This window comes from Leptosomus discolor, chromosome 3 (assembly GCF_034619465.1).
Source record: "Leptosomus discolor isolate bLepDis1 chromosome 3, bLepDis1.hap2, whole genome shotgun sequence".
In the NCBI taxonomy this organism is placed as follows: domain Eukaryota; kingdom Metazoa; phylum Chordata; class Aves; order Leptosomiformes; family Leptosomidae; genus Leptosomus; species Leptosomus discolor.
The window spans coordinates 56,205,082-56,228,793 of NC_141393.1; the positions used below are offsets into that span (position 1 = coordinate 56,205,082).

A 23,712-nucleotide genomic window follows, 5' to 3' on the forward strand; every position below is an offset into this window, starting at 1 on the left:
GGGTCTTTCTCTGCCTCCTGGTAGTCGTAAGGATGAAGGCTGAAGGTCTTCCTCGTTGCCCTGTGGGTGAACTTTTGCAAAAATGTGATGACTCAACTCCCCTCAGCTACGGGTCTTGTTTATTTTGCCGAATGTCCTTCGGTTAAGCTATCAAGCCTTGCGAGCACATAAATCTTCCATACATAAATTTTCCATACATAAATCGTCCATACCCTCCCATATAGGTTTAATGAACAAAGCACAGTATGTTACCTATTACAGGGCAGAACCACAGATGGGGAGAGAGACGAAAGGAAATTCAGAAATCAGATCGAGAGGACAGGGAACCAGAGGGAGGCGGGAGAGACAGAGGAGCAGAGCCAGGCGCGGGAACTCTCTGTCGGACATTTATGCCTGCCTGTCATAGTAACTCTCCCGCCCTGCTCTCGCGTGTGTGACCAGCCTTCTCCTCTCATTGGTCCAAGTAGCTGTCGCTCGCTCCTGACAGGGCCAATCAGCTCGCGCAAACGGAGCTAGGCGAGGTGTCACGCGCAGTCCCCTCAGCGCAGGGCGGGTCTGCGGGCGGCCGCTCACGGCGGGGGCGCGGCGCGGCTCGGAGGGGAGCTGGTGAGGTGCCGCGGACGGGGCCCCGTCTGCGGGGCAGGCTCCTCGGCGGGCACCGCCGGCAGCACCTGCGAGACCGGCGGTTGGGTCGAGCCAAACACGCCGGACTCGGGACCGAAACTTTGCAGGAAGAAACGGGATCGTCGCCACCGGCCTCCCTCGGCGTCGTTAGAAAAGCCAAACGCTGACCACATTGAATCCATTGAAAGCAACGTGGCTGCCCTCGGGGTTCACAACGCCTGACTGCGTTGTTGGTTTGATAGCAAAACGCGCTTTCAGCGTTCAGTGAGGCGGACTGAGCTTTGCCATTTTACTGCGGTACCGCTGGGCTGCGAGAGATCCAGTCTGTGCTTACTGTTGACTGCCGATTTTATTAATTTTTTTCTTCCCCTAATGGTATACTTAGTAGCTTAAAGTTTGTACCGTGACTAGGTAACAGAAAAGCCTGTGTTTATTCATGCTGTGGCCTAGTCTTTGCGATTCCATAGGTTTCAGCATTTTCCAATTTCTGAATATTAATTTTTCCCCTATGAAACTGCAGCGCTGACGTAGCAATTTCAAGTTTGACGACAAGAATGCTGCTTTTCCTCTTGCCTTAAATCTTTGAAGCTGACATTCCCAATTGGCATACGTTGCCAAGATCCCTTTTCTTGTAATGCTTTGAGAGCAGTCAGGAAGCTTGCTATTGTATTTGCCACACCCTTTTTGCATTGTTCCACCTTTGCTCAGTTTTCTGCTATTCCTGTAATACCAGTGCTGTTAGTTATTTTGTGCATGTGTGTAAGCCTATGTTGACTGCAAAAGACATAACGAAAGCAAAGTTAAGGGGTCAGGGGCTAAGTGAGGGAGGCTGTCTCTTGAGAGACAGGGAAGATAATCTGGACTGGATGTCTAGGAAGTTAACTGAGCCTGGATGTCTACCTGACATTTTTGTGCTTTATTTCTCCACAAGATGGAAGCCAAGACCCATCTCGAACCCTGCTGTATGGCTTTTACTGGAGACCTGAGCATGCAGTGCTGTACTGTACAAGCCATAGAGAGAAGCTTACGAAGAGCAGTCACCCTTTCACGTCCCTTTTTTTTCATCTTGTAACCACACGTTTTATCAATGCTACTATCCTAGGCCACTGCCAGTCAAATGGAAGGCTCAAGACCGCATCGAGAATTTGGGGTTTGTCTTCAGTGCAAGCAAGTGTGTTATTTCCCTTGCCCTGACAAATTGCATTCTGTCATTACCTCTTACAAATTAATACAAGTAAGTTACTAATGACTCACTGGTGATACTGAGATCAGCTGCATGCCACTTTCTCTGTATTCATTCACGGCTTTTAATGCAAACAGGAGATACGATACATAAAATACATATTAATGGAGAGATGTGTCAGTTGCCTGTGATGATTTGATTCCTTATTTCAAATAAACTGCAGGATTTCTGCACCAAATACTAGCTTTCTCCATGTATGCAATATAGGCCAGGGTAGAATTCGTTAACTGTCTTTTCCAGTTCTTGGACTATACTGCCGTGTAGCTACTAGCTGGCTTGTCCTGTAAAAAACAATTCTCCCCATCCTAGCTTGAAGTGCCTGCAATGCACCTGTATTCTTCTTAAAAAAAGAATTAAAAATACATCTGACTTGACTGGAACACAATGAAACACAATTATGCATTGGGTAGAAAAGGGAAAGGTCTTTTTTGCTAAGAAAAAAAGTAAAATAATTGAAAATCCATTTCTGCTGAATCCATTTTCTTTTACCATTGAGTTGCTGAGCTGAAAAACCATTGTTTGCACTGAGGTACTCCATTATACCTGCACAGCTCAAAATCCTCACTCCTTGCTGTGGAAGTTTTTAATTTCTTTTTGCTAGTTACATAAGTTGCCCTAAAACCTGCTTCTGCTACAATTAGAACGCTGCACTGCATATTTATTGGCCAAATAATCCTTTTCTTCACTCTGTTTTAAGTCTGCAATTGCTGGGCTCAAGGATCATGACCCCATCAAAAAAGATCAATGTAGTTTGATGTATTTTAAAAGCATTTAAAAAATACCTTCTTTATACATGTATGATACGCTAGTAACGCAGCTCACACAAGCTCTCTGGTCACACCCAGTGACTACATTCCTCTTTATTTTGCCGTTTCAGGGGTTTAGATACAACAAGCACATTCCTAGCTCTGCACAAATCGCACTTTCAGTACTAGACCACACGCACTCAAAGTATGTCACAGTAAAGATTTCTGAAAGCAACATACAAACAAAATGGAGGGATCAAGCCTTTAGCACAACGAGCTCAAACTGCCTCAATGTAGTCGCATTTTTCTGCAGAATATTGTGCTTTTTTTCTTAGAACTATTACACTTGGAGACATAACAGAACGAAATTACAAAAGCATTTGCTAGTGTCATGATCCAGCAAATTACAGTGCACTGGGCAGATACTCGACTCCAGTTTCTGACATCAGAAAGTCTCCTCAGTCAGAGGAGTTCATAGGTAAAGTCATAAAACTTGCCAGAATTTTCACCTTAAGACAGCAAACTCTCCGTATCCACCTCACTTACATTTACAGACACAATTTGCAACCACTGTTTGGAGCTGGGATGCACAAACAAGTGTGTAATCATAACGGCGTACAGCGTATGTAACGTCACAGGCTCAGCAAAAGCAGTTCCTCCATGTATTTCAAAGAAATACAAGCCCTGCATGTGGCTAATGCACACAGAGTTTACACACAGATGTAGAAGTTTTGTAATTTCAGAGATGTTGGAAGTATAAGAATATTTTAGATGTTAAGTATTAAAAATTGTTCCTCCCTTTTCCCCAACAAAACGTCCATAGAACAACTCTTAACAGCATGTCTTTGCTATTTTTCATTTGCAGTTATCTTTTATAAATTACTCTTCCTTTTTTTAAATTTTACTTTATGGTTGAACCTGAAACAGAAAAACTCTCCTCTCCCCACACACACCCCCATCTAGCACAAAATTTAAAAAAATAAATCCCAACAAAATGCAGAAAGAAAATCTAATAACATTGGCACTAATATTTGCCAACACTCACATTTTGGCTCCTGATATTTTTATCTTTCTGAGACAGTGCTGTTCCAAGTCTGATCCAAGTCTTACATGTCAGATTTTGCCTCCAATTAAGCACGCAGCAGCCAATTCCTCCGTTCCTTTGTCCTGCAACAAATCCACCATCGAGCAGTTGATCAGAGCAGGACAAAGCTCTTGGGCTTCTAGAAACACATGGGCATAGCAAGCCCAGAACACGCCCAGAACTCTGCAAGCCCTTACTGGTGACTGTGGAGAAGGTGGCGGGCGAGGGCGGCCCCTGGAAGGGCTCTTGTTCCTTCACCCAGCACCAGCCAAGTGCACAGGAGAATACAGGTACAGGTGCAAGGCCTTCGCAACCACCTCCTCCCCTGCCAGGCAGCTTTGATTCCTCCATGAGCTCTTCCTCTGTTTTGAGGCTTGACAAGGAAATCCACACGCTCCCCCTTCCTCTTTGCTCTCCAGAGGACCTCAAACTGTCAGACAGAAAGGCACTGCTTTCTGCTCTGTCATACAGAAAAACTGAGGTCCTTGTCTAGAGGACAACAACAATGACTCTCAAAATATCTAGGGATTGATTTTTTTTTTTAAATGGTAAAAAAAAAAAAAAGAGCATATTCCTGCTTTATAAGAGATTTTTTTTCCCTGTTTTCTTTTAGACCTGGTCTCTTCTAATTGGTTTTTATGTTTCCTGCTGTTCTTGACAAAAAAACCTCTTTCTGCCGTAGAGGAATTTATAATTAAAAATGCAACATTCTCTGCGGAAATAACAATTGCAACACCATACAATTATTTTTCTTCAGTATAACTCACATGAACACTAGGTGCACTTACAACATTTATTCAGATTTTTGTTTTTTAAATTATTGGACAAGGAAATATGTAATATTAACACTCCACATTAAACAAACATACCGGTTTCCTACAACAGAGATTTCTGCCTTTGGACTACATGATAATGCACTGCCACAGATGAAAAGATAAAATTTAGTTGGGAAAGGACAAGGACATTCCTCAGGGAGAAAGGCCATTAGCATGAGCAGTTCTGCTGCGAAGGGGGTGGGTTGTCTGTGAGTCGCATGCTTCTTCCAGAAGTGCCCCTGGAAGGGTCTGATTCTATACTCTCTGACATCTTTTCACAGATTACATCCACGAGACGCTCAAACACCTGCCTTACATTGATGTTTTCCTTGGCACTAGCTTCAAAATAGTCAAAACCTGTGAGAAAAAGTGGGGAAAATATGTCAATAGAGACTGATGATAACTAAGATGGTTTTTAAAATACTAACAAATTTTTTCAGAATTCATCTTAAGAAAGCAAGACATTAGACAATTCTTAAGCTCAGCTGATTCCCACAATCTCAAGCAGAAATACTTCTAAATTTGTCAAGCATCAGTAAGAGTCAAAGGCATAAATGGATCCCTACCATAGCCTGGGTAACACATCTGCGGATGATACAGATCTGAATAAACCCAGGACAAGGGAGTCAAATTCTCCCCATTACATCAGTGAAGAGCCCCTGGGCTGCAGCTGCTGCTGACACATCACTAACTGGTCACGTATGAAGGGGCCTTCCTGGGCTCCACACACCCAGGCTTACTCTATGAACCACTGCTGCAGTCTGGCAAGAGCAGAGACCAGAAAGAGAAGCGAGATCGTGGTTATATTCCTTCTGCTGACTAACTTCTGAGCTTGTGAGCAAAATGCTCCATGACTTTGGTCTTGTTTTTTCCCGTTCTTTGTCTGTTTAGACAGAAAGCTCTTCAGGGCAATTAATACTCACACAGCACACGTCACGACAGAGCACCTGTCCTGACAAGGGCTGTTCAGCACTGCTGAATTACAAATAATGCCGAGTGCCTCCTACAGAGTAACTTCAGCGTCCAGTTGCCAGCTCCTGCCTGCAGTGATGAGTACGGATTCTCAAACACTGACCCTTTCTGATTAAAAAACACCAAACCAGCAAGGCTGGAGTTCTGCCAAGGTGGGGATGGCACAGACAGCTATTCCTGCTGCCTCCTGTTGACACCCCGCACTACACAAGAACCAGCCTTCTCACAGACAAGCCTGAACCCTGCCTCAGCCAGCAGAAACGCGCTGAACTGTGAAGCATTTCTTTATCTTTCTAGCCCCAGGGGCCTCAAAGGCCAACCATCATTTACAATGGCTGTTGCTTCTGTTCCACCAAGTTATTATATTGCCAACAGCAAGAGCTCAAGCACCACAGAGTTTATTTTGCAATAAGCTACATTCTGTTGTGCTTCATGTTGGGGATGTTCTGCATTGCACCAGTTTTCTTTGATTCTGCCACAAATGAAGAGAAATATAAGTCGCCTTAACTGATCAGTCTGCCACTGCTGGTAGACTGAGTCACCTTGATGTGTGAGATAACAAGTAGGTATCTACCCCATTCTAACACTTTTTAAAAACCATGGGACAACAGGTGAAGTGATGGTGGAGATGTTTGCCTCATTACTAAACAAGGACGGCTGTTCTGCATCAGACGAGGGTTCTGCCTGCCCCACTTGCTATCTTTGATGATGATTAAAAATGTACATAGAAAGCACAAGAAATCAGAGAACTGAACTTATTTATCAGTCCAACATTGGTTTACCTTCTGCTATGGCTGAATTTGTTTTCGTTTAGTTCATGTTCAGGCCAGTAACAATTTCTTAATCTGATTAGGAAATTATTTCAATGCACGACAAACTTAGATAAACACACTGAAGGATAACTTTTATGTGAATCATTGTGATGAAAGCTAGCAGTTTAAGCAGCTGACAGTCAATTAAAGAGATTCCTCCCTCCTAACACACAAAATAATTTCAGATAGTGCTGTATTAGCACAGTTAATATAATGGAAAACTGACTGATAAAACCCGATATATTTTTCAGCCCTTTGGAAAAGAGCATTTAGTATTTTGGGAGGCTACAGAAGAGGAGGACTGGGCAGCACTTTCCAAAGGCACGGTTAGCTTTTGTTTTGCTGTGCAGTACTGTGGTGTGTTTCTCCAGGGTGAGCTGGACAAGCGGGAGGACAAGTCCGGGGCAGGCAGTTGCCTACCGATGGAGTCAGTTGCTATGGTAACTCTGTGCGGTGTGTTTTGAAGTTCCCCTATGTAAAGGATTCGGATTCTAGATGCCAAGTCTGTATTTAAACAAACGGATGAATTTTGGGGGGAGGAAAAAACATTAGAAGTCCAAATAGGTGTCAGAGTTCCAGTAACACTCACTATTTGCTGTTACATTGTTCTGGACAAATTTTCAAGTACTAACAGTGTAATTACTCTTGCAAAATATGTGGGCGCACATGCATTCACAACCGTTTTAAGAGTCTGCAAGCCAGGAACTGAGTTTATTCATGTTCATATTTTCAAAATCAAATTAAATTCTCATGTGCGAAAAAGAGCCCATAACTGATTCTGCAAACTAACCATGTCTGTGTTTGCTTTGCTAGTCCTACATGTAAAGAATTGTTATTACAATAATAATCATGATGGGAAATTAGAGGGTTTAGTTTGATATTTGCTCATTATTTATTTATGATGGCAGCACCTCAAGGCTCCAGTCAGGAATGGGAGGGACCCCTTTGTGCTTAGCACAGGTAGAATTTACACCTAAAGGCTCTAAACCTGCAGGCCTTTGCAGACATATCTTTTTTTTTTTTTTTCTTAGCATGTGAAACATGAAAAAATAATCTGATTGGTCTCAACTCTTCAGAACAGTGTCCATCTTTTGGTTTATATCACACAGGTCTCTATCACAAAGCTACCCTTTATACTTATCTGTGAGTAGGATTTCTATACCTTCCCTTCATTAAAAGCAAAGCAACACAACAATAACAAAACACTCAACTAAAAAATACTCATTATTTAAGATTCAACCATAATTGGCAATCTGATCAAGGTCACCCTTTAAACTACAACACTCTATGCAGTGTGTACTGGAACTCCAGTACCCCCAGTTTAACAACATATTATGCACCCTCCAATTACTGCTTAAGAATTGAAGACCACATAGGATTTTATAAATTGAGGATGACAGTGATTCCTTTGGGTCTGGTAAGAATCTCTACTCATGAGGTAAACAAATACAGTATACCCACTGTAAGGGTCTGCACTGTTAACTAGATTAAATTTTAACAGGATTTACTTGCCACTGTGAATTCTTTAAAAGATGTCAACAGTATAGTTGAATCTCAACACAGAAGCCCCGATTCCATATTAAAAAGATCATATATACTTAATATATAATGAAAAAGTATAAATAAATGAGAAATCAGGATGAGTTGTTGTTCATTCTAAAATTTTCATTGCAAACACAGCTTCCTCTCAGTGGAACTGTCTTGCTTTTTTTATCCCATATCAATAACACAATGTCATTTCCTTACCTGGATGGAGAAGCACGGTACATTTTTAAAATATATTTTACTCAGCTCTGTATAAACTTATTTTTTCACTGTTTGGTTGAAAAAAAAAAATTCTCCTACAAAAATCAGTGTTTGCATTCTGAAAATGACTATATGGTACTTAGAGAACTGGAGACAGAATTGTGTTCATGAAAACTTCCCTTTTTGTTCCGCTGAGCTAATAAAAGCTGTTTTCTCCAGACTAACTTTATCTTCCTTACATCCTTAGATATTAGCTTTACAGATACAGCAATGCTACACGATGGTAGTATTCAACACTAAGAAAACAAAATAAGGACCTAGACCATATTACCCTTCTTAGCTGATACCATTATTAAAGTATTACTGCTGGAAGGACTTTTTATCGTACAAATTAAAAGGAACATAGTATAAAGAAGCAGAGGAAAAAGAGTAGAAAGAAAAGCTTTGACATGTACCTAGCTGATCTGCCAGATGTTTCCCCTTCTCCACAGGAACAATTCTTTCATCCTCCATGTCACATTTGTTTCCGACCAGGATCACTTGTGCATTGTCCCAGGAGTAAGTCTTGATTTGCGTGGCCCTACAGTAGGTCAAAAAAGATTGTTACCTTCCATCAGCTGTGCCAAAATACAATCATAATTAAGTATGAAAACAAGTACCATTAATGACAACATCAACATCTCAAGACTGTATGTTGGTTAAAAGACAAATCAAGAACACAGACTATGTAACTTATAGCACTATTCGATTTTACTGCTCCTTAACTTTGTGTGACAATAAAGTTTCTTGTTACGAATTTGCAAGTGTTTCAAAAATTGTGAGATCCCACCAAAAAGCTGAATTGAAGAATTTTTGAAGCCTAGGGACAAAAAAGAATTCTTCTAAAGCTTATTCTCCTTCAGCTGTAACCTGTCAGAGGAACGACAATCAATTACACCTCTTAAGGATATTGTCCCTGTAGAGAAAGCCATACAATAGATACATGCTTCATGCTAGATTTATAACTTCTTGTAAAACACATAATAACAATAATTCAAAGCAAATGAAAAAGATGTTCATTTGCTGCAGGACATTTGCTGCAGAGTTTTAGTAACACCGTAAGAAATTTTATTTTGAGAGTCAAACAGATGGAAGCATCAAATCGTCTTTGCTTGAACTGAAAAGACTGAAAATTGCATAGAAAGATGGAAACAATTGCTAAAGAGAACCAGAAATTTACCAAATTGGGAAGATATAGGATCAAGGCAAGGCTCTGTGAGCTATTATTTGAGCCCAGCAGGATTAAGTGGTACCTAAAGCAGGAAGCAGCAGATGCAATGACAGACGGGAGGTATCAGACAAATGCAGACTTCAATGACAGAGAGATGAAGTGCATGGGAGCTTAAGCAGGAGCACTGGAATGAACTTAAAGCCTCTAAAGCTCTCTGTGGCTCATGTGCTGAAACTGGAGTGGAGCTAGCTGTGGATCCCAGGAGTTTGACCTTACATTTGGCCTCTTTATAGTTTTTCTGTGACAAAACAGAAGATATTTTTTCCTGTTTAACCTGAGGGGCCAGTCCTTTCCCACCATCCCCGCTGAGGTGTCACAAAGCCAGCAGCAGAACAGTATTAGCCTGGTAGCATTCATTTTCATCCATTTTTTCCAACCTATTTTATCTTCACCAAGCTAGCTCTATCTTTTAAGACTCCCTCCTTCCCAAAGCTAATTAGGCTGCTCTGCCAGAAGCAATATGCTCCTTCCTTTCTTCACCCCTCCTCCAGTCCCTAACTCACCTTCCCATTCTTTGTCCTTGCTCGCCACCCCTCCATACAGGACACCGCAGTTTCAGACAAACCTGCCATTTCCCAGGAAAGCCAGGATTCCCCTCAAATTTTTACTTCTCTTTAGTTTGCTTGAACTCCCTTAACAACACAGCACTTGATTCCTTCTCTTTTGAATTAGCATCAGCCTCCAGCTCTGATCTACTAATGATAATTTTTAATTAGTTTGAGTTGCTTATTGCCTTTTCCATGGAAAGCAGACAGTCATGTTACCCCACAGATACCTATGAAAAAGAGGGTCATTTCACCATGCAACTTGCCTTTAACAGCCTGTTTGGATTGCACTGGAACATAACCCTAAATGACATAAACCTAAACACTGCACAAACCCAGAGAGAGCCCCTGGGCAGTCACGTGGGGACACACTGCCAAATCTTAGCTATTTAAACAGAATTACTTAGAAAATGAAAAGAAGAAAAAGCATGAAGGCTCTCCCACAGAAAATCATCCTTCTGCGATTCTGTGATTCTCCTGGTTTGTACAAGCTAGTGAAAATCTTCTCTTGCAGAACACTGCTATTTACACTTTTTAGGAATAAAAACAGACAAAAAGTTATGAAGAAGAACATCTAAAAGAAACCCTGATCCCTACGCAAAAAAAGAAAGGCAGCAAATTTCCAGAAGCTTTTGGAAAGCTAAATGAATAAATAAATAGGCTTGTGCAATTATGATATTTCAACAACTATCAGGGCAGTTCAATATACACACTGGGAAAAATATATTTCTGTAACACAATAACAATACTGTGCCTTATTTGTGCTGAATTCCCCAAATTAATGATAAAGCATGGCTTTTAGGCTTCACGCTTAGAAGAAAAATAGCATCAGGTTCACAGTTACATAGATATATCAACAGCCTAATTTGGAAATCAGCCTTAAAGATAAAGCAAGCTGCTGATTTGTGAACCTAGCTGTCACTTAAATCTAAGTTAAATTTAACCAATTTTTTCTTTCCTTCCACGAAACTGTCCAAAGCAGAATTTCCATAATATTTTCGATTTACTTTACAGTACCAAACACTGAGTATAGTCTAGTTTCAGTACTGTTTCAAATGAAGTATAAACCACTGATTTATCTACACACAAAACTATCAAGCCAATGTCAAATAACTGTCAAAGGAACCCACTAAAAAAATCTAGAAACTGAGCTGAAAGCCATGAAAGCTCATTTAACCTTTTCAGTCACCCTACAGGAAAGACGTCTTATTATTCAAACAAAATAATTAGATATTTTCAAATATCAGGTAAAATCCGTCTTTGCTTTTGCCCATTTATGCTTTTTCTTCTAAAATATCCTGACTGTACTCTTGCCACCCTGCAGTAAGGAAAATCACTCAGGCTTAATCTTTTAAGTCTTCTCATACAATCTGCTGTACCTTTTCCAGCAAAGGAACAAGAGAACAGGACATGTTTTAGATATTCCCAAATTATTTTAAATTGTGTATCTTAGTCTTTCTCATCTGCTTTAAGATAATTACCATTAATTAGGGCGATTCACATGAATGAAGGAAAGACTGTACCTCACATTCATACACTGCCTGGAGAGCTTGTGTAAACACCTGATACACAGCCATGATCCTCATTCAGGAGAAAGAGTGCCTTTACTTGGTTTAGTAGAAGTATTTCTGGAGCAGCACAAAGCAAACCAGAATCCTCTTTAGGACACCATAAGAAGTGTATGGTAAAAAGATCACCCAAGGAAGAAATCATATGGCAGACTGGAAGAGAGATTCTCCTTTCCCTTGCGGGCAGGGGAGGCTAGGTCAGGAGGCTGTTGAAACAGTCACATGCCAATGAGCCAGAGATGAGAGGTAAAGTGCACCATGCATACATGGGAGGCAGTTTTAGAGGGGGTGTTGGAGCTTCGTGAACAGGCTTGGAGAATAATAAGGCTTGTGAGCACAACCTGCTATGGCAATTTCCCAGCTAGAGGGAGGATATAAGCTCTAAGATGCTGGAGAGGTCTAAAAGGGAAAAGATTTCTCTCTGATGGAGAGCTGACTTTGCACAAGGCTACCTTCCCATAAATTCAGTGTAATTATGAAGACGAATTTTGAGATCTATGCACACTCCTATGAGCTCAACAGAAGGTAAGAGTTTGGCATGGGCGAGAGCTTACTTGGAGCGCTAGGTCTCTGTTTCACTTGTCTGTTCATGCTTTTGGCTTGTTTTCTGTAGAGAACTCTGCAGGAAGAGATGGTACAAGCGAAAGCAGTGAGATGGGCTGAGATTCCTGTTGACAATCTGGTTACACAGAATCTTAAAAACCCTGAATCACTCAACAGCAATAATCAGGGCACCAGCAAGAAGGAACAAGAGAACTGGAGAATGTGCTACTGTAAAACACATAGATGACTACTGTACACAACTTGTCCTATTCCAGGGTTTTGTGAATGGGTACAATTTTAGGATCCAGGAATTATGTTCAGGTGGGACATTCTTACCAGCCAATGAGAACGGATTGGGAAAGCAGCCAAAAGTTAGTGGAAGGGGCATCAATTTGTATGTTATTTGCTGATGATTTTCTTGAGGTATCCTCCTAAGCTTGATTTTATTTGCTTTATGAACCCAGTCCCATGATCACATGGCAGATGGCTTACTCATCTTATTATGCCAGAGAAACACTCAAATTCCATCTACATACACTATTTTAGAAAGAACTGGGAAGGTTAACAGGTTCCTTACTGGATTTAATTCACATTACCTGAGTACTGCTGATTTATTCTCAGTGTCTAAAAGGTCAGCCAATCTGCTGCATCATGCTGCATTTACAACAAAATATTCAGCCTAACAGTATTCTTTTATCTAATGTAGCTGGACACTGAAAAATGCATCGCTAGCCAGCTAGGATAGCAGGACACTTAAAAGAGAGAAAGGATGTGGAGGATTAATTGCTGTAATTTCTGCAAACTTGAAGGATGTAAGAAGACCTGGGATGAGCTTGGCTGTTAGCTTTTGCATATATTCTAGGTGGATGCCCCATTTGATTTCTTAGACTTACCTAGTGTGGTTTGTTGTAGCCTCACTTAAACCTCTGCAAGCAGAGAGGTAACTCATGTATCGAGCCACATATCTTCCTTGCAAGGTAAAAAGCAGCTTGCAACTTTGCCATTTCCTGGGAATCTAGAAGCAACATTACTGAGGGTAACAGCTTCATTAGTGGAGAAGAGGTGGTTCAGGCACTTGTCCTCTCATCAGACCATCTCACATCCCAAACCTTCTGGCTCCAGCCCTCTCACCCTTAGGAGGTCCTCCCTCTTGGACAGAGCAGGCAGAGGAGGAAGGCTGTCCTATCCACACGTGATGGATGAGACGAGGCAGGGCTGAGCAGCAGGGGCATGCTACTGACTTTCCAGCCTGTGCAGCTTCCCAATTGCTGCCACTCCATCCTCCCACCAGCACCAAACAGAAGCACTGCAGGACTGCTAGGGCTCCGGTTCTATCACAGGCATGCTGCTGCTGTCTCACAGTTGAGCTGAAGAAGGGACTAAGCTGACAGAGATAAAGGCTCTGAGCTAAAGGAGCTCAAGTAGCAGACACCGTAATTTCCCACAGAGAGTACAGTTCCTGACTGAAGACCAGATCCAATGTAATGTTTTTTTGAAGCGTATCACCCAGCATGGTGGAAAAAAAAAATCCTACCTACTTCCTAGGCTAGCAAATGGCAGAGGCTGATATAGCTAGCAGCACCACACAAAAGCTTTTGTTTCCATTTCTTGTCCCTTCGGAAGTTTAGAAAGCAATTTTGCAGACTGGGAAAAAAAACATGTTAGCTACATCGCCACTAGAGGACTCTGCGGGCACAGCGATGCTGGCTTTGCTACAGTCATCTCTCCTGTGGTCAAGCTTCACAAAGGAAGAAAATGGGCTACCACAGGCCGATTTTATCTGCCACACTACATCATTTGGGCTCAGAATATTAAAACTGATGGTTAGAAAAATTCCTGACATACAGAGTAAAATCAAACAGTGAGGGTTCACCTCTATCCTTTGGCTTATGATAAGGTGCTCTTAGCAAAGATACTAACAAGGCCCCTGCGGCACAGGAAGACATGAAGTCAAATACAGAAAGCTGACCTTTCCTAATTCTTGCACTCTTGCATCGTTGCCTTTGATGGAAAAGATGTTAGATCATCTCCAATACAAAGCCTCCGGTTAAACTTCACCTGTGCAAACTTTAAAATAGTAGCAGCTCATAGATTGAGATTTGGGATTTTTTGGCTAAATTAAGACTGATAGGTAAAACTTATGAGAGGAACCAACAGACAGACAGATGAACTGGTCATATACACCTTGTTTCTTCAGGAAACAAGCTGAAAATATTTACAGTTTAGTGAAAGATATCGCCCTAGCTTACATGCCTGCACTCACATGGAAAAAAATCCCTGTGCAGACATTTGCAGAAACAGCTTCATCTGAGCTTTGTGGAGGGTCTGCCACATGGAGGAATCAGGTTTTGGAAAAGTCTTTGGGTTTGTGTTTCTAGCAAGGAAAAAATTTATTCTTCTATCATTAGCTGCTGAAGAAGAGAGAGCTCAGGGAAGGTGTTGCAGTTCACCTTCCGCAGCACTGCCATGGTACTGGAGGTGGGGTGAAAGCAGAGACTGCATATTTAGATGTGATAACCATGACCAACTCCTTCAGTGGTCAGAGAGAACAAGTAATGGGCAGCCTTGGAAGAAGGCCAAATTACTAGGGACAACAAACCACGTTGTTGCAGTTTTTGAGTTACAACCTAGATTAGGGGATATAGAATAGGTGTTCAGCAAAAAAACAGACTGAGCTGTATGCTAAAAGCCAGTGCTATAGCCAGCATATGTCACATGCTCCTGGTAGGTCACTGAGATCATTGCAAATCAATCTATCGAACTTGGGAGATTACATTAACCACTGCATTGCCTTTCTTTGCACGCTGACCGTACCTATCTGCAGTATACAGCAACAGGGTAACAAGCAGAAATGGTTGCAAGACGTTTGAGGGGAGACACAAAGAAGCCAGCTACTTCTGAGGATAAACACAGCCTTTCTTCTCCCTCCCCATGCTCTGTATTTCCTATGCGAAGTCTGGTGCCCATTTGAGAGCATACCATGTCGGAAGGAGAGCTCCAGCAACAAGGTCCAGCCTTTTGCTTATCTGTGCTGTGCCTGCGCCTACTACCTCACAGCAGCAGCTCTGATGTTTTCACCTCAGGCACTGTGCTGGGTCCCTGCTGAGAAAACACCTCCCGTCAGCTACCACCGAGGGGGCTGCAGGCACTGCCCATGGCCACAGCAACGACATGTGCTTTGGCAATTCTAGGAAGACCACTACTTTTCCTGCTCTGTACATGTACTTGTCTGGAAGGCAGGAGAGCAGAAGAAGGTCTGGGCCACAGCTCCGTTTCCAAAATCGGATCACAGTGTGGGGTGAGATAGGACATTTCTTCCTGAGGAAGACGACAGGTAGCATGAGCTATGAGGGAGGCGTCCAGGTAGGGAAGGGGAAGTGCACACCAAAACATCAAGGAGACAAGCCTGGGTACCAATGCAGCTTTGATATTGCCGCAGAGTTTTTGAAGTGACTGACTTGTTGCTTTCTTTTTTCACTGTAAGCCAAAACTGTTTCCTGGCTTTTTGTCATCAGAAATTCTAGAAATAATTTTCTGGTACTGAATTCAGTGGAGCCAGAGGACCTTGTAACAGCTGAGAATCGGTTTCATACATAGTTTTAGGGCTAAGTCCTCACCCTTCCCATTTAATAAGTAACTCCTTCTCCCCCATCTCACCATTCCACACTGAGTACTGCCTTACAGAGAGGTTCAGGTGCTTTCTGTAGTCAGTGGCAACAGACAGGCCCCTTCCAAGGGGTATACTTGCTTTCTGTCCTAGACCTTGCTCTTCCTCCTCTTATTACAATTACAGCTAATTTAATCTTCACAAGGTTTAAATGGGTAAAGTTAGATTTTCAGTTATCTCAAGTTACGCAAGGTGAATGCTGTTCCATGTGTCTACACTTGTAAGTTCAAAAAAACCAAACAAACCAACCACCACTTTTCAAGGTAGTTTGGAAAGGTTTAGCCTTATTAGACCTTAAATGAGATTTGACTCAAACAACCACTGTTAAACTGGATTGTTTTAGCATCATAGACAGAAACCTCATATGCCCAAATAATGCATTAAAGGATTAATTTCTTTACAATAAATTAGAACTTTTAAAAGCAACAACTGCTATAGTATGCTACTATATTTGAATTACAACTTTTTCATTGAAGTGAAGCTGTAGAACTTTTTCTAAGGAGAGTTTAAAAGACAAATTATTTATCCCAGAGTTTAGATGAGGAGGAAAGAATACAGTGATACAAAGCACTGTTGAGGGTGGGATGTCTAATATTCTCAACAAACAATTGCAAGGAGAGAATTGGCCAAAAAACTAACAAAGCCACCACCAACAATATTTCATACCAGTCCTGCACTGCATTGAAGGAGTCTTCACTGGTGATATCATACATGAGGACGAAGCCCATGGCTCCTCGGTAGTAGGCTGTAGTGATGGTCCTGTATCTTTCTTGTCCAGCTGTATCCTGGAACAGAAAGGAATATTTAGGTTGTAAGACTTCAGTTCTCAGAAACATGAGTTGTAGTTAGGTCCTATATCCAAAATAAGGCAACCATTTTTTGTTACTATACATTTTTAAATTCTCATTTCCTCCAACTGAAATGAACCTGACTTATATTTTAGCATTAATTGGGCTTTTGCATCAACTGTGATTTGTTAAATGCATCTTGACACATGTATTATTAAAAAATACCAAAGATGTCAACCCTTTAATTGCTGTTCTCTGCCCTAGCCTCAATGCAATAATAAAATGTTAGCAGAGTTCACTGAAAGCTGACACTTCAAAGCAGAGGCAATAGGAAACAGTCCAGGACTGTACCAGGCAAAAGACATTTACGTGCTGCAATTTAGTGTCACAGTCAGGAAAATGTCCTTGAGGTAGATGCTGCGTGTGACTCAGTTCTTACCTGCAGTTAGAGACAACAATTGAAAGACTTGATGCAATGAAAATTATTCTACAAAGTGAATTTAATGTGGAATATCCCAGTCATGATGTCTGAGGTGCACACACTAATTTCAGATTTACTAATCCTCTTCTGTTGGTGCAGCTTAATTCTCTTTACCTGTAGAGTGCTGTAGAATACCTCTCTACCTGCAGTTGTCATTTCTACGTTCAGCCTGGCAGCACAAAGGTGAAACTGGCATATACAACAGAAGAATTGCAAAAGACTTGTGACAGCTGGGAAGCACGTCAACTACCATCTGTTGATGCCAACAACATTTATTCCTCACATTGTGGGTGCTTGCTTTTAAACTGTAGAATATTTCTAGATCAGATCAGCAGTCCTGCAGCCAATCCATTCCCTCTGGACCTGCCATCTGAATCAAGAAGAGAAGTTGTGTGCTCCTCTCATTCAGGAGGTGTCTATCATTTGAACAAACATTTCATCCATCTTTTGGCAAATGGCAACTCTGTGAAACAGCTGCAGGGAGGCAAAAAGCCTTACCTTCAAAGTGCATGTTCGGCATAAGGTGTTGACTGCTAGTTACTCTGATGGGTTAGCAGTTCTGAAATGAACAGTCCTTCAGTCCTCCAAAACCCACACTTAAGAGAGCATTTACTGCCATTGGTTTAAAATGTGATTAAAGTTTCTCCTTTCTAGAGAAAAAAGACCCTAGAGGATTTATCAATCATGTAGCTGGTTGGAAGAGTAAAATAAAGCCATGTAGAGCGCTCTTGCAGGAGCACAGAGCCTGTTTCTGATCAGACACAGCACATCACCACAACTCCAGAGAACACACAAGGTGCAGTGGGTAGGAAACTACACAGCTTTAAAATCCTCATGTCCATCTTTCCCATACATGCAGCTTTGGTTTTGCTGCATGCAAGAGACAGTGTTGGCCCTACCAGAACATGCTAGCCAGTCTATGAAAGTGGAAAACATCAATGATCACCTGTTGTTCTGCACCAGGATATCACAGAGGCTCTCTGTAGGGGGAAATCACTTGTAAATAAGCTCCCTGCAGCTTATTTAAAAGGCTCTGCCTATTGCACTGCCATGAGACTACCCACAGCTGTCACACACTGCAAATTTCCCAGTGAAAAGACCATGCAGCAGGAATCTTGCTGTTTCTCCACCAACCCTCTGGAAAAAGAAGGGATTCTTCCTTGTAACGTGTGCACTTATTTCAAGACAGGGTAGTCCATTGGCTGATCTCAGTGAGGCACTGCACACTGGCTGAGAAATAATCCTGTTCCCTGATGACAAGAAGTACCAGAATGAAGTGGAATATGCCTTGAGCTCAAGCGACCATTTCTTCTCCTACCATTGATAAATCCATCACAGAGCACTCTCGTATTCACTGACACCACACCCTCGCTTAGCTGCTGAACAGCTAAACCAGCCGTGCCAAATAGATCCTAACTGTACTTCTTCAAGCAGGGAATGTCTCAGCAGCGATAGTACTGTTCTGTTTATTCAGAGGGACATGATAGTTGCTTTATTTTAGCCTGATTTCCTAAGGACATAAGGCTTATTAAATCATCAATCTCCACACACACATGTATATGCTCAATATAACTCTACTGACTTCTGTTCAAATTTCACTGAGGGGAAATGCTCTCAAATGTACGTTCTTACAAATGTCACAAAAACAGGTGGTAAAATGAAGAAGTGAGACCTCAAGCATACCTTAGTTGGGGCAAAAAATAAAGCTTAAGGGCAATGCCTATCTTTTTCCAACACCAAAGGATCCACAGGAGAGAGGCTTTCTTCATGCCTCACTAGAAGAAAGATCTAAATCAGTATTAATAACTTCTCAGATCCTGCAACCAACAAAAAGAAACAAATCCACAGGAAGTCAGGCTCCTTCAGTTCTCATGCTCACAGCATGATTGTTTTACACTTGTATTTCCAGCTTCTTCTGTCTCCCCAATCTCATCTATTTTCTGCTCTGTGTTTAACTAGCACTCATTTTGGCTGAGGGCCAGGCAGTAAGCAACTGCAAGACACATTGTCTAGCTATATGCAGCACAATTTGGAAAGAAATTCAATTTGACCATGGCTCAGATGAAGGAGTTAGCTCTGAGGATGTACATCCAGGCTGTCCTGAGAAGCAGCCCCAAGGGATTCTGAGGATGGCTTCCAAAACCTGCCCTGGTACCATCTCAGTGCCTCGGCTCAGTGAGGAAGTGGACTCGGCCCACAGAGTTCATCTGTGTTAAAGGCAAACTGCCATTGCCTGAAAGCTCTAAAATTTAGTAATTCTGGTTTGTTGATTTCACTGTTCTGCTTGCAAACTTTCGGGGGGGGGGGGGGCCCAATTTATACATTAGTGAGAGACGGGAATGTGGCTTTAGGAGGTACAGAACCCCAAAGGGCTACATGCATTTGCTTAGTCATAACCTGTTCTCTGGTGGACAATGTACTTACCTCATTAAGAAGGTAATTTGCATATTCATTAGTATATACTTACGTGCCTGGCTTCTTAGCTTATCAAAGGGAGTGTGTGTCGGGGAAAGGCATCCTGTATTTCATGGTATGTAAAGTTTACTCATAACCTTGCCCTGGTAGCCATGTGGTACAATGCAGACATGCAATTCATCTCTGAGTCACTGATGGATTCCTCACTGTGTTTTACTGTACAGGTACAGAGCATATCATCTCCCCTTACAGGTTTATTTAGCTGCATTTCTCCAAATCCATTTGAACCTTTGTAATATCACCTTGAAGTGATTTTTTTTTTCCTCAGGTTATGTTAGCTCCTTAGACAGCTATAAACTGGCTTAATTTTCTTGACTCGCACCATGTTTTATGCTAGCTTCACTGAACACCCCCCACCCACCCCAGACCTTTCAACATAAACAAAATAAAACAAACAGCAAAATCTCAGCTCAGTTTCTTCAGCATTTCAGTAGCTGCCCTTACATCAGTTTGAAACACCACAAACCTTAGGTAATTAGGCATTTCAGGTTTTTATGTGCAAAATGTTCATCTAATGAAGGAGAAAATAACTGATGCAAATTGCTTTCCCCCCCACATCCCCCAAGCTGTTTGCAAGATTTCCAGGTAGACCACAAACTCATTAGAAGACAAGTAGATGAGACGCAGGCAGGGATCAGCAGAAACCCGGTGTAGCTCTAATTAACAGTCTAGCCAAATACCTAGGAAGAATAGCCTGAGCCTTCAGCATCCAGAAACCTGTTCAGCTGTCCCTGATGAGGGATCAGAAAGCTTGGTTGTAACCAAGCACAGAAGGGTCTCTGTGAGGTATATTTACACTAATGTGCTAACAACTCTGTTCTTTGGTAGCTTACGTATGGGCCTGTCCTCAATACAAACAATTAAAAACCCCCACAAGACCATTAGTCAGTAGCTCAAAATAAAAATTTGAAAGTTTTGCATTAATGAGCAATCAAAATTCAGTGTTTATCAGAGGAGAAAGAGACCTAAATCCATTTACATTATGTGCAGATGCCCTCTACTCACAAGCTCCATCACCTAAACATTCACAATAGGAACACAAAGAGCTTTTTTAAAATTTACTTGGCTACCTCAGCAGAAACAGCAAGGTACTTAGACAGGAAACATATTTGCATTTTTAAATCATGACAGATGCTCTTTGCTGCAGGTCTGAAAAAATCAGAATCCCTGGTTCTGAACCATCATTCTTCTAGTGAAGATTCCCAGCCACAAGTTCTTTATTCCAAATAAAATGTCACTGAAACTTCTCATCTGTACCAAATTTAATCCCCTCAGCACCATGACTGTTCTAGCAGTGTATGTGACAAATAGCCTCTAAAAAAATAAACCTTTCCTTTTTTTTTTTAAAGGATTATGGTTTGGTTTGGGTGTTGTGGGGTTTTTTTTAAAGAAACTAATAATACGTGAGAATGAGTCACCTGTTGTCCAGCTGGTTGGCAAGAATTACAAGATGCATGTACTTAGCATGATCCTTGCTTAAGCTGCTCAGTCAGAACAGAAGCTACATCAACCCCAATAACCAGCACCAACCACAATTTCAGGACTTCATCAGCTATGGTGAAGGAGAGACCTCCTCTTCCCTTCTGTTCGGTGTCACACCATGACACCTATGCTATAGCTTTTTGCACCTTTTTCAGAGTTTGGTCAGCGTTGGAGGCAAGACAATCGAGTTCACGGCCCCGTGGTTATAGAGGCAGCAAGTTAAGACACCAAAGTGTCGGGAAACATCTGACTCCCTGCAAACACAACTCAGTTCTCAGCAAGACTGGCCACCTCAGCTCCTGTTCTCTACACAACAGATAATGCGAATAAGGAAGAAATAAAGGCACATCCTGAAGGCAGAGGGCTGTTTGTCCTGCTACAGACCAAGCTGGGGCTCACTAATACCTGATCCCTTTATGTCCAAGGCCCGTTTACTTTCCCTTCTGCATGGATGAGGAAACACTCTCCCATGGAGCTATGCTGGTGTCTCTGTTGTGAACAGTGAGAGTGCCGTTCTGCCATCCATAGTCTCCGTCCCACCCTGCTCTCCTTCCCACCTCCACGCAGATCTCAAACTTTTCACGCAGCCTTCTCCACCACTGCCCTGTTCTGCCTTCCTTGCTGGACCTAGCTAGCTGTTCAAAGCAGCATTTTCCTACCTTTCTGGACTGTTGCAATGCGAAGTGTTACATTTCTCATGACCTCCAGCAATTCTAGTTGTTTTGGTCAATATTATTGAAGTCTGCTGCAAGGTGGCTGGTGTGTTCCCATCCCATTACTCTCACGTCAGGACATGCATTTCAGACTCTCTGGAGCTGAGACTAGACTTCCTTAGCCACGTGTTTGCCCAGTGCTCAGCACAGAAGGGCTCTGCTCTGCCATCAGAGCTCCTGGGTGTTACATTAACACACACACATATTTCCTTTGCAAAAGTAGTGGAAGCCGCCAAGAATCAGCTAAACAAAAGTCACCTTGAGAAAGAGGAAGGGGAAAAAAAAACAACCCACCAAGAACCACAAGGGTGAGTGAAGAGAGGGACCTTGGGCAGACTAGTAAGTATCATTAATAAGAGAATGCTAACATTGACCTTACTGTTCCTGCTGACAGCTAGAAATAGGAACAAACAGGCAAGCACGATGAGTCACTGGTTAAGGCATGGAAAAGACGTGATGTCATGAAAAGCCTGTGAAGTTTCAATTGCTGCCAGAAGCAAAATAACACCTGGTTCCTCAGCTCTGATTAAGATGCTCCAGTTCAACAGATAGTATTAAACATGTTTTTTTCCTCTCTTATTGAGTGCTGCCATTGCCCACGAGTCACTGGAACCCACTCAGACACATTTAGATACCTTGAGAGCCAGTTTCATTTGAGCAGTATTAGCAATATGCAGCAAAACATTTCTGTTGTGAAAAAAAACAACATAACCCCCCTGTCTTTTTTTGATAAAAAGCTCTATCCTTGCAAAGTGTTTTTTAAACATTTCTGCAGTATGGCTATCTTCACTTGTGGTGGGTTGACCCTGGCCAAAATGCCAGGTGCCCACCAAAGCCACTCTATCACGTCCCCTCCTTAACTGGACAGGAGAGAGGAGAGGAGAAAAAAAAAATAACAACAGGCTTGTGGGGTTGAGATAAGGACAGGGAGATCACTCAGCATTTACCGTCACAGGCAAACCAGACTCCATTAAAGGAAAAAAGTAATTTATTGCCAATTAACTCAGAGAGGAGTAATGAGAAATAAAACCGAATCTTAAAACACCTTCCCCCCACCCCTCCCTCCTTTCCGGGGCATAACTTTGATCCCGATTTTCTTCCCTCCTCCCCCCAGCGGCACACAGGCAAATCAGGGAATGGGGGTTGGGGTCAGTTCATCACACTGTTGTTCCTGCCGCTCCTTCCTCCTCAAGGGGGTGACTCCTCACACATTTCCCCTGCTCCAGTGTGGGGTCCCCTCTCACAGGAGACAGTCCTTCCTGACTTCTCCAGCGTGAGGCCTCCCATGGGCTACAGTCCTTCATGAACTGCTCCAGCGTGGGTCTCCTTCATGGTGTGCAGTCCTTCAGGAACCGACTGCTCCAGCGTGGGCCCCCCCATGGGGTCTACTGGCAGCAAACCTGCTCCAGCGTGGGCTTCTCGCTCTCCACGGGCCACAGGTCCTGCCAGGAGCCTGCTCCAGTGCAGGCTTCCCACAGGGTCACAGCTTCCTTCAGGTATCTACCTACTCCGGCGTGGGGCCCTCCACGGGATGTAGGCAGTCATCTGCTCCACCGCCCATGGGCTGCAGGGGGACAGCCTGCCTCACCATGGTCTTCACCACAGGCTGCAGGGGAATCACTGCTCCAGCGCCTGGAGCATCTCCTCCCCCTCCTTCTGCACTGACCTTGGTGTCTGCAGGATGTTTCTCACATATTCTCACTCCTCTCACCCACTGCAATTACTGCTGCGCAGTAACTTTTTCACTCTCTTAAATACGTTATCACAGAGGTGAAAGACACTGTTGCTGATTGGCTCGGCCTTGGCCAGCGGCAGGCCCATCTTAAAGCCAGCTGGCATTGGCTATATCTGACATAGAGGAAACTTCTAGCAGCTTCGTACAGAAGCCACCCCTGTAACCCCCCTGCTACCAAAACCTTGCCACATGCACACAAACCTGTTACGCATACACTTTTGAAGCTGTCCTCCATAACACAGTGGCTAAGTGTCTCTTTAGCTGAGGCACTGCACTTACTTACTATTTAAAGTACTTTGTAAACTCAAGTCTTTTATGGACAAGGATGGACAAGGAGGGAAGGTTACTGTAGGTTGACCTCATCCACCATCAAAACATTTCTGGTGGTTGGGAAGTGGCAGCC

The 23,712-nt window shown here is 42.6% G+C and overlaps 1 protein-coding gene across 1 annotated transcript in view; it reads right to left on the reverse strand.

The window, feature by feature from the left end:
* Window positions 1-4,681: 4,681 nt before the first annotated feature.
* RAB3B (RAB3B, member RAS oncogene family) overlaps window positions 4,682-23,712 on the reverse strand; it is a 51,598-nt gene continuing 32,567 nt past the window's right edge. The window contains exons 3-5 of the mRNA XM_086462046.1: window positions 16,302-16,420; window positions 8,498-8,622; window positions 4,682-4,869 (exon numbers count right to left, since the gene is read on the reverse strand). Coding sequence (XP_086318172.1) covers window positions 4,682-4,869; window positions 8,498-8,622; window positions 16,302-16,420 — 432 coding nt within the window. The remainder of the gene's footprint in view (window positions 4,870-8,497; window positions 8,623-16,301; window positions 16,421-23,712) is intronic.